At 44.7% G+C, this 15499-nt stretch overlaps 1 protein-coding gene across 2 annotated transcripts in view; it reads left to right on the forward strand.

The window, feature by feature from the left end:
• Positions 1-15499, forward strand: part of CMTR1 (cap methyltransferase 1) — a 322636-nt gene that overhangs the window by 115206 nt on the left and 191931 nt on the right. For both annotated transcript variants that reach the window (XM_029592902.1, XM_029592901.1), the window contains exon 12: positions 6914-7046. In XM_029592902.1, the coding sequence (XP_029448762.1) occupies positions 6914-7046 (133 nt within the window). The remainder of the gene's footprint in view (positions 1-6913; positions 7047-15499) is intronic.

Genomic DNA, 15499 nt, shown 5'->3' on the forward strand with positions numbered 1-15499 from the left:
CACTGGTCTGACGTCAGCTTGGTCCATTCCTTGTAAAACAGAGACAGTCTGCCTCCCACAACGTCATCGCCTCATTGGGAGGACTTAACTTCTCCTGCCGCTTGGGAGGTCCCAGATCTACCGAAGCGATGCCCTCGAAAGGACTGGGACCAGAGCTGTTGTCTGCTGGAGTGCTATCTAGATGAGGAACCCGACAATCGAGAAGACCGAAACCTCCGATTTCCCCTGAAACGCGACCAGGAAGAAGGGAAACTTTTTGACTTGGGCCTGTCCTCTGGCAGGTGATGGATCTTGTTCTTCCCCAAGGAATGAATCATATCTTCTAAGTCCTTTCCAAAGAGAAGCTTGCCCCTAAATGGCAGAGAACCCAACTGGGCCTTGGAGGAGACATCAGCGGACCAATTTTGCAACTAGAGTAGCCGGCGAGCAGACACAGCTGAAACCATAGACCGAGCGGAGGTTCGCAAGAGATCATAAAGGGCATCCACACTGTAAGCCACCAAGCTTCTAGCTGCCCAGCTTGAATAGCTTCCTCGTCAGTCAGGGACGTATTACTCTGCAATTGCTGTACCCAGCGAAGACCAGCCTGCAAGGAAAAGCTGCTGCACGTGGCTGCCCGAACTCCCAGGGCGGACACCTCAAAAATCTTCTTGAGCTGAACTTCAAACTTACGATCCTGCAGATCCTTGAGGGCTGTTGCTCCCGTCACCGGAATTGTGGTCTTTTTAGAAACTGCTGACACTGCCGCGTCCACCTTAGGGACACGGAGGAGGTCCAAAGCTTCTTCAGGCAGAGAGGGTACAGCTTATCCATCGCTTTACTGACCTTCAGACCGAGATCCGGAGTGTCCCACTTCCGCAATAAGTTGGTGACAGAAAGATGAAAGGGAAAGGACTTGGTCGGGCCTCGAAGACCTTCCATGACCGGATCGATGGACCCCCATCTGTGAGTCCTCTGGAGGGATTTCAATACCTAACTCCTCAAGGACTGCAGGAATAAGTGGACCTAACTCGTCCCTCCTGAAAAGGGGGTCTGGTCACCATCCGTGTCCACCCCCGGAGGGGGTTTACTCCTACCATCCTGCCCCTCCAGGTTAGAATCCTCCACTGGGTGGGACGAAGCGGTCCGAAAGGGGCACTTAGGCTTCTGGCCCCCTTCCCCTTCTAGAGACTTGGGCCTCTTAGGGCCCCGGACGCCTGTCCAAAAGGTGAGCTGCGGAATTCCTCGCCTGCCTTTTTGCGGACCTTCGAGCCTTAAATGACTTAGCATCAGCATAATGAAATCAGATGAAAAAGAGGAAGAGGAGGAGTCTGAAGCTCCTTCGGGGCTTTCCTCTGTCAGCAGCGGCAATCTCCCCAATGGTCTGCTTCCTCCGGAGGCCATCTTCTACGGGGATAATGGAGATGGGGAATTCCCCTCACCCTCTGCGGTTTGTGCCGCCGCGCGAAATGCTGACAAAATGGCGTCCGTTCCCACGCTCAGCGGGAACAGATCTGGAGAAACAAGTCGTGGTTTCCCGGGCTCCTTGCACATCTTTGAAAAGCTGCCCCCGGGGAGGCAGGCCGAGCAGAGCCCATCCCATGAGACACACACGTGCATCGCCGCACGCATGGCAGGCCACTCCACGCGGCATGAGTAGCAAGCTCTGGGGTACCGATGAGCTGAAAAGAAAAAGGGAACTCGTGGTGGGAAACCGGCAGTGCAGGGAAAAACAGCCTGCAATTAAAGGTCAGCGTTGGAATGAGCGAGAGTCTGCCTGGCAGACAAATCCCGCTACTGTGGGGGTTTTTTTTTTTTTTTTTTGCAAACCTGACACAGAAGGCTCGAGTCCTATCCTCCTGGGATGAGTGAGCCGGGCTCCCCGGTATCACCCCCGAGGCTGGAGACAGTTAGGGCAACAGGGTCCTCAACCCTAGCACCCACCACCTCTAATACCAGGGGGGATGGCCCCTGCGGGACCTGTCCAACCCCCTGGGAGGCTGAAGCGAAACTTCTCTTCACTGGATTTTTTTTTTTTTTAAAGCAAAATGGGACTAAGACCAAAGGAAAACCCTAACCAGGCTATCCCTGAGCTAATCTGAATACTTTGTCTATTCTTTTTTTTTTTTTCTAACTAGAGACTGTAGGATTGAGCACCTCCACCATCTGCTGGAGACAGAGAAATGCTGATGGACTGTAGGTGGCACCTCAGGGTATAGGGCAGAGTCAGTCAAAACTTCTCTGTCTCCACATCTGCTGGTGGGGAGGCAAAACCCAGGAGTCTGGACTGATCCGGGTACGTAACGGGAACTGTCTTTTACCATAGGTGACATGATAGGATGTATGGGTTACAATCACAATTCTCAATATATATATAACATTTCTCAGTGAAAGGCACTTTAAAAGCCAAGGAGTTATTTTGACCAGGCATCTTCCAGCCAAGGAGTTATTTTGACCAGGCAGCTTCCAGCCAAGGAGTTATTTTGACCAGGCAGCTTCCAGCCAAGGAGTTATTTTGACCAGGCAGCTTCTAGCACAATTGGAACCAGAGCTGGGGTCTGGCATCAGGAGCTCTCATTCATTGGGGATTTTTTCCCTATATCCCTCTCCTAACTTACTTTAGTCCAATCATTGCAGCAACATTCCTCCGCCAGGGACCATATACCAGGGCTACCTCCAGAACCTGCAGTCATGGGACTTAAATTTGTCCACTAAGTATCATTGCTGTGTGATTAATTGCCCTACCCAAGGGCAGTGAACATTGCCTCTACAGCATCTCCAACCAACCTAGGATATGGATGACCTGAGCTGGGAATCAAACTCGTGTCCCATCTGCATGGCCGTGCACAATACTAGCACTGGTCTGGTTCCTATTCTGAGGAGTTGTGTTCAGCCACACCAGTCCAGACTTAGGCTTGAGCTCTCTTTCTTTAAGTCGCTCCAGATCTAGCACGCCTCTCTGACCTCATGCTATTGTATACTCCTTTCCCTGTCTGTTGTTGGTCTCCTATGCTAAGTTTTGCCTGTCTAGCCTGTGTCTGCAGAGAAGGAAGGAAATTTTAGCAGCATTAAGTTTAGGTCTCCTTTCCATGAAAAGTTCATGGTGGCTGCCGGCAGCTGCTTTAACTCTTGATTTCAGTTCGCTTTTGAGTCACTCTTGTGATTATGGCTACAGTTCTTGCTTGTCCTTTAGCTGCTCTGATTCTCCTACTGATGATCCTGCTGAACATCAAGCCCTTTCCCTCAGTTTCTGAACTGTGAAAACCAAGGTGCAAACATAATGACAGCAGGGACTTGCACTGTAATGAGTGAGGAAGACTTTAGTATCTTTCCAGAAAGTTCTGGAAGAGTGTATCAGTCAGTACTCATGAGCTCATCTCTGTGATTATTAGAGGTGGGCAACCTCACTTTCCCAGCTGTAGGAGACTTCAGCACTTGTCATGGGGGGGACATGTCAAGGTCCTCCTAAGATGTTAATGCAGGTGGTGAGCATGGCAGCTTGGTTGCTGCCAGTCTTTCTATTTGGTGATCTCCTCAGGTAGAGCTATGGCTACTAGTGCAGCAGTCAGACATGGTCTGTTGTTGAAAGGGGTCTGCAAACATGACCTTCAAGGTGCAATGTTTGGGATGGCTTTTGAGGATCAACATCTGTACGGTTTGTCCTTGGAGAAGATGGTGAAGCACTTAGCGGAGGAAAGAAAAAAAAAAAACCCTTTCTATCACAGGAACAAGAGAAATTAGTTTCTTTCCAGAATTTTCCAGTACTAGAGGTCCTTCAGGAATAGGTTGGGTCCTCATTCCAACAGAGTGGCATCCTTTTTAAGTGGGTCGTTGTACCAGAAGGAAGCAGAATTTCTCATCTACTAACAGACCTCCAAATAAGCAGAGTTCCTTACTTAGAAACATAGAAACATATATACATATATACATAGAAATGACGGCAGAAAAAGACCAATCGGCCCATCCAGTCTGCCCAGCAAGCTGCCACACTTATTTTCCCATATTTACCTGTTTCACTGACCATCAAATTCAGGGCCCTTGTTGGTAACTGTTTGATTCAAATTTCCTGCCACCACCCTGCCACTGATGCAGAGAGTAATGTTGGAGTTGCATCAAAGGTGAGCATAAGGCTTAAACGTTAAGGGTAGTAACCGCCACATCAAGCAAGTTACCCCGATGCTTGGTTACCCAGACTGCACAGATCCATGCCTTGTTGGCTGTTGTCTGAATGTAAATCCTCTTATCCACATTTCCCCCTGCCATCGAAGCAGAGAGCAACGCTGTACATGCATTCAAAGTGATGTATCAGGCTTAAATGGTTTAGGGTAGTAACTGCCGCAATAAGCAAGCTACCCCCACGCTTATTTGTTTACCCAGATTGTGAAGTTCAGTCCTTGTTGGTTGTTGTCTGAATGCAAATCCTCTTTTCCACATTTCCCCTTGCCGTTGAAGAAGAGAGCAATGTTGGAGTTGCATTAACTGTGTGAAGGCTTATTGAGTAAGGGTAGTAATCATCAGGTAGTAGCCTCCATTTCAGCAAGCCACCCCCATGGCTCTTCTCTTCATTCCCATCCTCTAGCCTTTATGGATCCACAGTGTTTATCCCATGCCCCTTTGATTGTTTCAAGCGATTACTTGAGGGAAAGGTCATAGCATATGTGTGAGATTAGGACTTGTACCACACTGGACACAGATGACTGCAAAATAGTTTGTCCTGCTTTGTGTGTGCACTTGGTGATCCTTTGAAAGCAACTGTCCTTTTTCCCAGTTGTTGAGCATTTGGTACATATCTGGGCCATTTTGCAGCACCATTCAAGAGAGGTCAAACAGGGAGATTTCATCTTGACTTTGAACTTGCAGGACACACATCTCCTTATTCCTAGAGGCAAATGTCATCAATAGTTTCTCTGTTTTAAGCTCCAGGATAGTAATTAGTACAGAGCCTTGCCATTTAGCTTAGCATCAGTGCTAAGGTTGTTCACAAGAGTTCTGACCAACCTAGGCAACAGTAATCAATTATAGGTGTCCTTGAATTCCCTTGTCCAGATAACCTGTTGATTTGGGTACTGTCATATCTGGAGTCAGAGCAGTCAAAGGGCATGGTGTGGAGTTTCTTTTGCAATTCCACAGTTGGATTCTTAGTTGAGAAGAGAGCGTAGTTATCCCACCACAGGGCCTATGTTCTTTTGGAAATCGAATTTATTATATTTGTTTGAAAAGAAGATGCTAAATCTAAGGACAGAAACAAGTCTACTGCAGACATCAACGAGGATGAAGGGCAAATCTTTGTGAGTTTTGGTGCTAATGACAGCAATAATATCAGGGGATTGTGATAAAGTACTTGGGTTTTTGTTTGAAATAATCTTCTATTACATTTCTGGTTTTCTGTGTTTTGTCTTGTGTGTATATACTGCTTTATTTTATTGTACCCTGCCTTGGTCTTTATTCATAGTGAAAGGCAGGAAATTAAGATTGAATGAAATTAAATGAAAAGATGGAAATGTTTTAGGCTACAGCGTTCTGCGATAATGCCAACTATTGTTCCTGTTCATACACCAGATCAGTACAGATGCCTGCATTTTCATCCCTACCAGCAGATGGAGACAGAGGCATTGTCTGATGCTTTCTGTAAAAGGAAGTGATCTGGGTAACCAATGCCCTCCCCCCCTTAAAGTGCAGCCTTGGTGTAGCTGAGTGCAACACTGGGAATTTTGGCTTACCTCAGTCTATTCGTATTAGGTTTTTAAAAAATATATATCCCATCTTTCGTAACTGGTCAGCCACTTCAAAGTGGATTACATTCTAGTACTGGAGGTATTTTTCTGTCTCCAGAGGGCTTACAATCTAAGTTTGTGCCTGAGGCGATGGAGGGAGAAGTGACTTGCTCAAGGTCTCCAAGGAGTTGTCAGCAGGATTTGAACCCTGGTTTCACTGAGTTGCAGTCTGCTGTTCTAGCCATTAGACTGCAGCTCCACTCTGGTTCATCTCATCACTCTGGATGCAATCTGTACATATACCTGTAAACTTGTGGGGGTTTATCATTAGCAGGTTAACATTAGTTAGATGTTATTAATTAAGATTTGCAGCTTGGAAAGAGGAGTTTATAGAACTAGGAAGTTAGTGGCGTGGCAGATCTTAAGAGAAGTGTGATCTTGTTGGTCTCAGCCTGAAGGGAAAGAGAGAAATCCTAGGGGTAGGTAACTCCACAAACCAGTCTGATTTTCAGGATACCCATAATGAATATGAATTAGATATATTTGCATGCACTGCCTCCATTGTATGCAAATTATTTCATTCATATTGATTATGGATATTTTATTTATTTATTTATTTATTTATTATTTATATATACCGACATTCAATCTCAATTGAGATATCACACCGGTTTACATTCAGGTACTGTAGGTATTTCTCTATCCCCAGAGGGCTTACAATCTAAGTTTTTTGTACCTGAGGCAATGTAGGGTAAAGTGACTTGCCCAAGGTCTCCTGGCTCATAGTCCACTAGGCTATTCCTCCTCCCTGTGCCTCCCTGATATCCTGAAAACCAGACTTATTTGTGGCATGCCAGACCTGGAGTTGCCTACTTTTGATCTAGACTATTGTGGTGAACAGATATAATAGGAATTGACCAAGAGAAGCCAAAATGCCCAATTTTCTCTCACCGCAAGCAGCCTACTTTGGATTCCTATACATAGGTCATGTGATCTAATCACATTCAATCTGAGCATCTTGATACCTTGACCTGTTTGTAACTGAGTAACTTGTAGTGTAATCAATTTGCAGATTTTCAGCTTAGGTGTTATGTCCTGAGTACTATTTGTTCCTCTTTACCGAATAGCAGCAATGCGTGCGCTTTATAACTGCAGCTAATTCTCAGTTTGCTGTTTTATATATAAATATTAATGCAGTTCTCTCCATTCTTTGGATTCAGGAGGACATTTTGTCTGTAAGACTTTTGACCTCTTCACGCCATTCAGTGTGGGCCTTGTGTATCTCCTGTACTGCTGTTTCGAGCGAGTGTCTCTTTTTAAGCCTGTAACCAGTCGTCCCGCCAACTCTGAAAGGTATGATCAGACAAGGGAATTAAATAACATTTTAGAAATTTATAATTCACTTTTGGTACAGAAATGAGGCACAATGGACAATTCGTGTCTTTAAAACTGCAGAGAAGCTGAAATGACACTTTTGCCATGTTCTTTCTGTTTGAATCTCACTGTTCAAATATTTTAAATTTGAAATCTTCCATCTTTCTATTTCTTCTCTAGGGCAAATTCTAAAAGATATTTTTATTTTAATGTAACCTTGCTAGTGTACTTAGTGTAGTAAAAAAAATAAATGCATGTTAATTGAGGGATAACATAAATGACTGAAACAAGGCATAAAGTTTGTGTAGATAAGGCAGATCCCTGTTTGAAGAGTGTATGGTCTTAGTGGAAAGTCTGAGAGGTGGGTAGGTGATAGACAGATAGGGGAAGGATTTACAGACAGACATGGCTTAGAGCAGGGCTTCCCAAACCTGTCCTGGGGACCCCACAGCCAGTCGGGTTTTCAGGATATCCACCATGAATATGCATGAGATAAATTTACATACAATGGAGACTCCGTATATGCAAATTATCTCATGCATATTCATGGTGGATATCCAGAAAACCCGACTGGCTGTGGAGTCCCCAGGACAGGTTTGGGAAGCCCTGGCTTAGAGACGTTGCATATACTAATGTGCCGCCTGGAGAAGCAAGTCTTCAGGCAGGACGTTGAAAGTGGATAGAGAGAGTGCTTGGTGTAGAGCAAAGGCTTTTCCTGGAGGGACACCTAACCAGTCGGTTTTTGGGATAGAGACTCGGGATATGAATAGTCGTCATGGATATCCTGAAAGCTCATCTGGTTAGATGTGTCTCCAGGAGAGGGATGGGAAACACCTGCTTAGAGGACCATTTCCAAATGATTTGTCTGGCTAAATTTTGGACTTGGCCAGATAGTGTGGGCTTTAAAACTCCCACCCGCTGACCAGTTCTGATTTATTTGGATAAGTGTTTAGAGGGCTGAAACTTACCCAAATAAATCAGAAGTGTTCTGGGGAGAGGCTGAGTTATTTCGATAACTTAGCTGGATAACACTGATATTCAGTGCTATCTGGCTATTTTATTTGATAAACTGAGAGGTGCTGAAAGCTTGCATGGCTAACTTTGTATTACACGTTGTATATTCAGTGGAAAGACTTTATTGCTGAGCATCCGGTTTATTAACCAGGTTGGTTTATCTGGTTAACCTACCTGGACAGCCTGCAGCTGTTGTCCTAGTCCAGAGGTATTCACACGTTGCTTGACTAGGTATTTCAATGACCCCCCAACAGATAAAGCTAAATAATTATTTTCTCATCGATAAGCAGGCTAAATTAGCCATGCTGTCTGGGACATCCCTCCGGGTGGCTCGAGGTGGAAACTTTCTCTCCAGATATACAGAGCTTTGCTCTGTGCACCTGTGTGGCGGTTCCTGCTCGACTGTCCTCCGTTCTCTTTTTCTCCTGCGCAGCTCACAGACATGGATCCTCTCTCTTCGTGCCCTTTTTTTTTTCTTCTCTCTGCACTCCGGTGAACCCCCAAAAAGCGCTTTTCAATGTTACCCATGGCTTCGAAGACCCCAGGATTCAAATATTGCCAGTGTGGCAAAATTATGTCAGTCACAGATGAGCATAACTTCTGCTACTTGTGCCTGGGGCCAGAGCATGATCAAACATCCCACCGCGACTGTAACAGAATGCCACTGAGGGCCCAGAGGCAATGGGCCGAGAAAATCACCAGGCTTCAAGATTATGAAGGGGCCTCTTTGTGCTTATATGTCCCAGCTCATCGGTCCACTCAGCCCTCGCCAGGGCTACAGCACAAAATACCGGCGGCACCGACCTCCAAAAAAACAAGGCCAGGTGGAAAAGCCCCCCAGAAAGCCAGGAGGTAAGGGTGCGGGTGATAAACCCACAAAAAGCCCTGGTGCATCGAGCAAAACAGTGCCAAAAACCGTGAAGAGCCGTGCAGGCCTGCATCCATCGATGCAGGATGTGCTGAAACCGGAGCACGACGCAGATTGGCACACAGGACATGAAGCCGTACAGCGCAAGACTCACAACGCAAGTGGACACGCGTCGCTTGACGCATGCTGGACCACAGCACCGACTCATGCGTCGAAGGGGAAGTCTCCTTCAATGCAGAAGGTGAAAGACAAATCGCATCACCACGAGTCAACGCGCTCAAAGCAAAAGGCACATGTGTCATAACAGAGCAAATACCAGGATGGGAGCTCTCAATTGCAGTGGCGTCCTGACCCTCAGGTAGTTTTAACCCCAGGCGAGCTCAAGGAATTAGACACTTCTGATGTGGACATTATGCAGGTCTCTGAGGACTCCCCTACCTCCTCTGCCAGGAGTAGTGTCCATACATGTCTTTCCACAGTCTCTAAATGTAAACTGAAACAATCTCAGCTCCAACAACCATAAGTGAAGAGACGAAAGTCTCACTATGAAGACCAGGGCCAATCTCAACATGTCAGGGGCCCAGTCTTGTCAATTCTGCTGGTGGCGATACCTTCCTCCAAGACTAGGAAGATTATTCAATCAGGAAAGGAGGGAGATTCATCTCCATCTCCGCAGAAAAGGAAATACTCTCCTTCCTGCCCTCAGATAGGTGGCTCAGCTCTCAAGCCACATCTCAAATATCAAATATACTTCAATCCTTTTTTGCATCTCTACTGACTAGTCACCACCCTATACCCCCTTCTAGTTCCTTGGAAGAGGATTTGTCATCACAATCACTCCCGTCTTTTCCTCCACGGGAGTTTGAAACGGAGGAGGATGACAGTTATGACCTAAACTTGCCTGAATTAATTATTTTGTAATATGTTCCAGCTTATTCTTTGCAATCTTCGAGTCATCAAAATTCTATAATTGTATCTTTTAAATCACAGGCCAGAATGTTTATGGTTGCTGGACCTATGTTGTGGCATGCCCTCCTTTCTGAATTGCAAGTGGTAGAGAATTATCTGATGTTTCAGAAAACAAGTGTTTGTACAATATAATTCGAGAAGAGTAGTTATATTTTATTTATATTTATTTATAAACTTTTCTATACCGATATTCATGGCAACATCATATCGGTTTACATTGTAACAGCAAGGAGGAAAATACATTGAACAGGGGAAGGGGATACATAGGATAAATAGGAACAATAAGCTTAGTAAGGGAAGTAAGTGAACCAAGCAATAACATCAACAAATAAGAGAAAACAGAGGCAATAAATATTCAACAATATTGTAGTTGTAATTAAAATTGCAACCACCATCACAGTAGAAATAATTGTAACTGAGGTTGCAACTACAATCACAGACCAGATTATAACAGAGGTTGTAACAGAGATATGTACAAGGTACTTCGAAGAGCTGGCATGTCAGGGATAAAGGGAAGCGGGGCTGAAGTTATTGGGGGTACGCTTGTTTGAATAGCCAGGTCTTGAGGTTAGCTCGGAATTTGGATGGAAATGTTTCCAGTTCCAATGAGTAGGTCCAGCTATGGAAATAGCTCGTTCCCTTATGGATATGAGGTGTGCATGTTTTAGGGTGGGCACATGAGGAGTCCCATTCTTGGAGGCTCTAGTGAGTCGCTTAGAGCGTTTTGGTTGAAATGGTTCTTCCAGCCAATAGGAATTGTGGATGTGTATGGCTTTGTGGATTATGGTGAGGGTTTTGTAGAGAATGCGGGAGGGGATAGGGAGCCAGTGCAAATCTTTGAGGATAGGGGTAATATGGTCATATTTGCGGGCATTGGAAATAGTTTGTGCTATTGCATTCTGCAGTAGCTGAAGAGGTTTAAGAGAGGTGGAGGGAAGGCCTAGAAAGAGTGAATTGCAGTAGTCAAGTTTTGACGTGAGGGTGGCTTGTATGACAGTGCGGAAGTCACTGGTATGCAGAAGGGGTTTTAGTTTTTTCATGACGTTGAGCTTGTAGTAGCCTTCCTTGAGGATTTTGTTGATATGATTTTTTAGGTTCAATTGCTGGTCAAGTTGTACACCAAGGTTTCTTGCGCAGGGCTGCATAAAGTAGGAGTCAAAGGCGGGATCATTTGCAAGGTTGGGATTGGGGGGAATGTTATGAGAGATGAGGAGCAGTTCGGTTTTAGAAGCGTTAAGGGCAAGGTGGAGATTGGATAGTAGGGTATTTATGGAGGAAAGGCAATTCTTCCAGAATTCAATTGCATTAGTGAGAGAGTTATATCCCAATGTTTTATTATGTATAATATTTGTATTCTGTTTTTATATTTGTATTTACCTTAGAGTTATGAAAGTACAGAAGAGTATTCATGGCTTTATAATTTTCTCTTTATTGAGCTTTTTCATTTTACATCAGATATAATCACAAAAAAGTAACTATTAAGCAATCTTATGAACAGCATCAATTTAACATTAGGAAAATATTTTCACATTATTTTTTATGCTACACAAGAAATAATAAAAATGGGGGGCCTTACCATAAATCATACACATTTCTCAAAATTTACAAATGAGGAGAGGAGGAGAATTCTATCTTTCACTTTTGGCCTTACTTATTAGTTATCAGACTCTCTTATCTCAGTTTTATCAATTAAGAAAGTCTCTCAAGTGTGAAGGTTCACAGAATATACATTTTTTTGCCCTGAAAATTAATATAACACTTCGAGGGAAATTTCAAATAAAAAATTGTCCCAATCTCTAGGGCTTTATTTTTCAAAACTAGGAATTGTCTCCAGCCTGTGTGGGCCTGGAGACATCAGAAAATAGATATATTCTCTGACCGCAAAAGGAGAAATCTTTGTTTCTGAAAAACTTCTCAAATGCTCCATGCTTTTCTCGTTCAAGAGAAAAGGATACAAATAAAGTAGCTCTCTTGCTTATGATGTCCAGGGATTCCTCCAGAAAGGAAGAAATCCCTGGACTCCTCTCTACCTCTCCACCTTGTATATTTCTAGGTTAGAACATAAGAACATGCCATACTGGGTCAGACCAAGGGTCCATCAAGCCCAGCATCCTGTTTCCAACAGTGGCCAATCCAGGCCATAAGAACCTGGCAAGTACCCAAAAACTAAGAAGATCCCATGCTACTGAGGCAATTAATAGCAGTGGCTATTTTCTAAGTAAACTTTTATTTTATTTATTTATTGAAGGCTTTTATATACCGGATTTCTTGATACAAATCAAATCAACCCGGTTCACATCGAACAAGTAGAAACTGTAACCAACCAAACAGAAGACAAATTGAAGGAGAATAAAGTTACATTATAACAGGGACGTGTAAACTTGGAGTTGGAAATAAGAAGGGGGAATAAAGATTATAATACTTGATTGATATAAAAGATTATAATACTTGATTAATTATAAAACTTGATTAATAGCCGTTAATGGACTGTACGGGAAATAAAAGATCTTAGAAATAATAGGAATCTTATCCTCTTCATATGATAGATTTTCTAACAAAACTTCCTAAACATTTCATATAGTGACTGTAATCTTGTTATTGGAAAATTAACTAAGCGTAGATTTTGTATCCTCATATTTTCAACATTTTCCAATTCTGAATGCAATGACAGGCTATCAACTATATGCATATTTTCTGCATTTTGGATATTCTGAATTTTTCCTGTTACACTTTTTACAGATGTTTCCAATTCTAACAATCTTTTCCCCTGATCTTCAGTGGAGCTTTTATTAACATTTACTAAAGAAGTAAGGCAAGCATTAACTTGTGAGACATTGGATTCTAATCTGACTAGCATTTTCCACAAATCTCTCAAAGTAATATCTGATAATTCTTCCAAGTTCATCAGAATATTACTAATCCACCAGGAGAAGTCCCTTCTACAGTTTTGATTTTGCATTTCTACTTGAGATATTCCAGCAATTACATTTACAGGGGGATCTTCTTCCCCTTTACTCATGTTTACAGAACTGTCCTCAATGGGAACCTTCTACAACCGAGGCACCTGGAGTCGTGGAGATGCTATTGGGCCATTGCCTGGACTCAGACACTTCTAAGGTGTCTCGTACGCAGTCCGTATGTGACACCATTCTGTTGACATGAGCATCCATGGGCCCGATGTTAACGGTGCTTGGTGAGGAGGTGAAGATTTTCGCCTTCCGCTTTCTTCCCACAGAAGCAAAATCCACAAGCAAACCACCAATATTTAATAAAGCCGAAAGCAGCCAAAGGCGGTCAAAACTGCAGTGCGCTGGCAGCAGCAGCGTACCACTCTGCCGCGGGTTTTAAAAGTCCCGCGGTCCTGCTCTGATGACGTTGCAGATGGCTCGGTCCCAGCTGTTTCCCCCCTCAATCACCTCGATCACATTCGCTCTCTCATTGGAACAGGCTGAGCAGGTAAAGCTTGTCAGGACACCTCCTCTCCTCCAACGAGGTCCCCACAAGATGCAGCTCTGCCACGGGTTTTAAAAGTCCCGCGGGCCTGCTCTAATGACGTTGCAGATGGCTCGGTCAGGACACCTCCTCTCCTCCAAAGAGGTTCCCCTTTTAATTTTATTTTTATTGCATTTTTACATATAAAAACAAGAGTCCTCCGTATTCATGCTTTTATAGGTGTTCTTTATAATTAGTGTGACTGTGTTTTTACTGTAAATACTTAGAATCATCAGTATAGAAAGGTTTGCAACTAAATATGTATCTAAATATCCTGGCATTTATAGATATAGATACAATTATCTCTTTCTCTCTATAAAGACATGTGTTTCCACTGGTTTCCTATATAATTTTATGTTAAATAAAGCATCTCCTTCCTCTTTTGGAAGGCCCTGGACTCCTGTAGCCCTCTAATGCCAGCTTACTATAGACTGCCCTGATTATCCCAGAATGGCACTAACCTTGCAAGCAGCAGGGGTCCCCCTTCAGTCTTCTTTTTTCCACGCAGCAGTAGCCACATGGGTTAAGGAGCTCTACAGAGATTCCTGACAGGAATTTTCCTCACGGAATTACTTCATAATTAATACCCCTCAGGGGTCCCCCTATTCAATTTTTTACTTCTGCGGTGGTCCGGTAAGTTTTTTACCCAGTTCCGGTCGATACCCGTCGAGTTCTGCCCTCGCGGCTAAATTTTTTTCAAAGGCCATGGCGTCGGGGTTCCGTCAGTGCCCTGACTGCGCTCGCACAATGTCCATCACAGACCCCCATAAAGTCTGTGTAATGTGCCTTGGGTGTGAGCATGATGTCCTGACTTGCACCAAATGTGCCTTAATGTCACCAAAAGATTGCAAAGCCAGAATGGAGAAGATGGAACTTCTCTTTAGGTCTCAAACTCCGACTCCGTCCATAGTATCAACGTCGTCCGAACCAGCGCCATCTGCGTCGCGCAAGTATCTGGCACCAGCCGGTGTCATTCCAGCGTTGACGACTTCCCGGCCATCGACTACCTCTGTTCCCCCTCAGGACCGAGGGGATCGTCTAGAGAAACATCAGCATCAACAAAGGCAAATCATCAAGCCGCCACCGAAGAAACCCCGTCCAGAAAAGGCATCGACCCTTTCTGAGTCCGGGTCACCGAGGCAACCCTCACCCGGACAGGTAATGGGAGCCATGACTCCGCCTTTAACGGTAGTCCCACCGGCTACGTCTCTGCCTCCTTCTCCCCTTCCGGAACCGGGGCTGATCGCTCTAGGTCTCAATGAAGAGCTGGACTGGATGGTTCAGGAGGCCATTTGTAAGGCGATGCAAAGGTTCCAGATTCCTCCAATGCCGGTGCCGATTCCCGAACCGACCATCGATCCCATTCCGGTAGCGCTGTCACCGCTGCTCTCGAGGATGGAAGCACTACCGGCCACTTTTCCTCTGGATCCAGGGACACCGACTGTTCCGGTGCCCTCTCCACTTCCTCTGTCATCAGGAGGAGAAACACCGTTCCGTCGTCCTCCAACGGGAGTCCTGCCGATGCCTCAACCATCGATGTCACAGATACCGGTACTGCCATCGGTGCCGCTGATTCGTCCATCGAAGCCTTCGGTACCTTCATCGATGCCTTCAGTGACTCCCTCAATGCTTTCGGAGCCTAGACTGGGACCTTCGGGAATACCTTCGTCCCGTCCCTCTAAGGTTTCTGGAGGGCACGGTGATGAACCCTATGATACATGGACTGATGACTCGTCCCAGGACACAGATGATTTACCATCACCACCCTCTCCTACTGAAAGCAGGAAACATTCTCATCCAGAGGACTTTTCCTTCATTAATTTTGTGAAGGAAATGTCTGAGTTAGTTCCCTTCCAAATGCAGACTGAACAGGGTGATAGACACCAGATGAAGGAGCTTCTACAATTTCTGGACGCTCCTAAAGAAATCACCTCTATCCCTATCCATCAAGTACTTTTGGATCTTCTGAAGAAGAATTGGGAACACCCTGGTTCGGTGGCACCAGTCAACCGAAAAGCAGATTCCACATATTTGGTCCAGTCAGCTCCAGGGTTCCAAAAACCCCAATTGATACCCCAGTCCGTGGTGG

This window comes from Rhinatrema bivittatum, chromosome 3 (genome assembly GCF_901001135.1).
Source record: "Rhinatrema bivittatum chromosome 3, aRhiBiv1.1, whole genome shotgun sequence".
NCBI lineage: Eukaryota > Metazoa > Chordata > Amphibia > Gymnophiona > Rhinatrematidae > Rhinatrema > Rhinatrema bivittatum.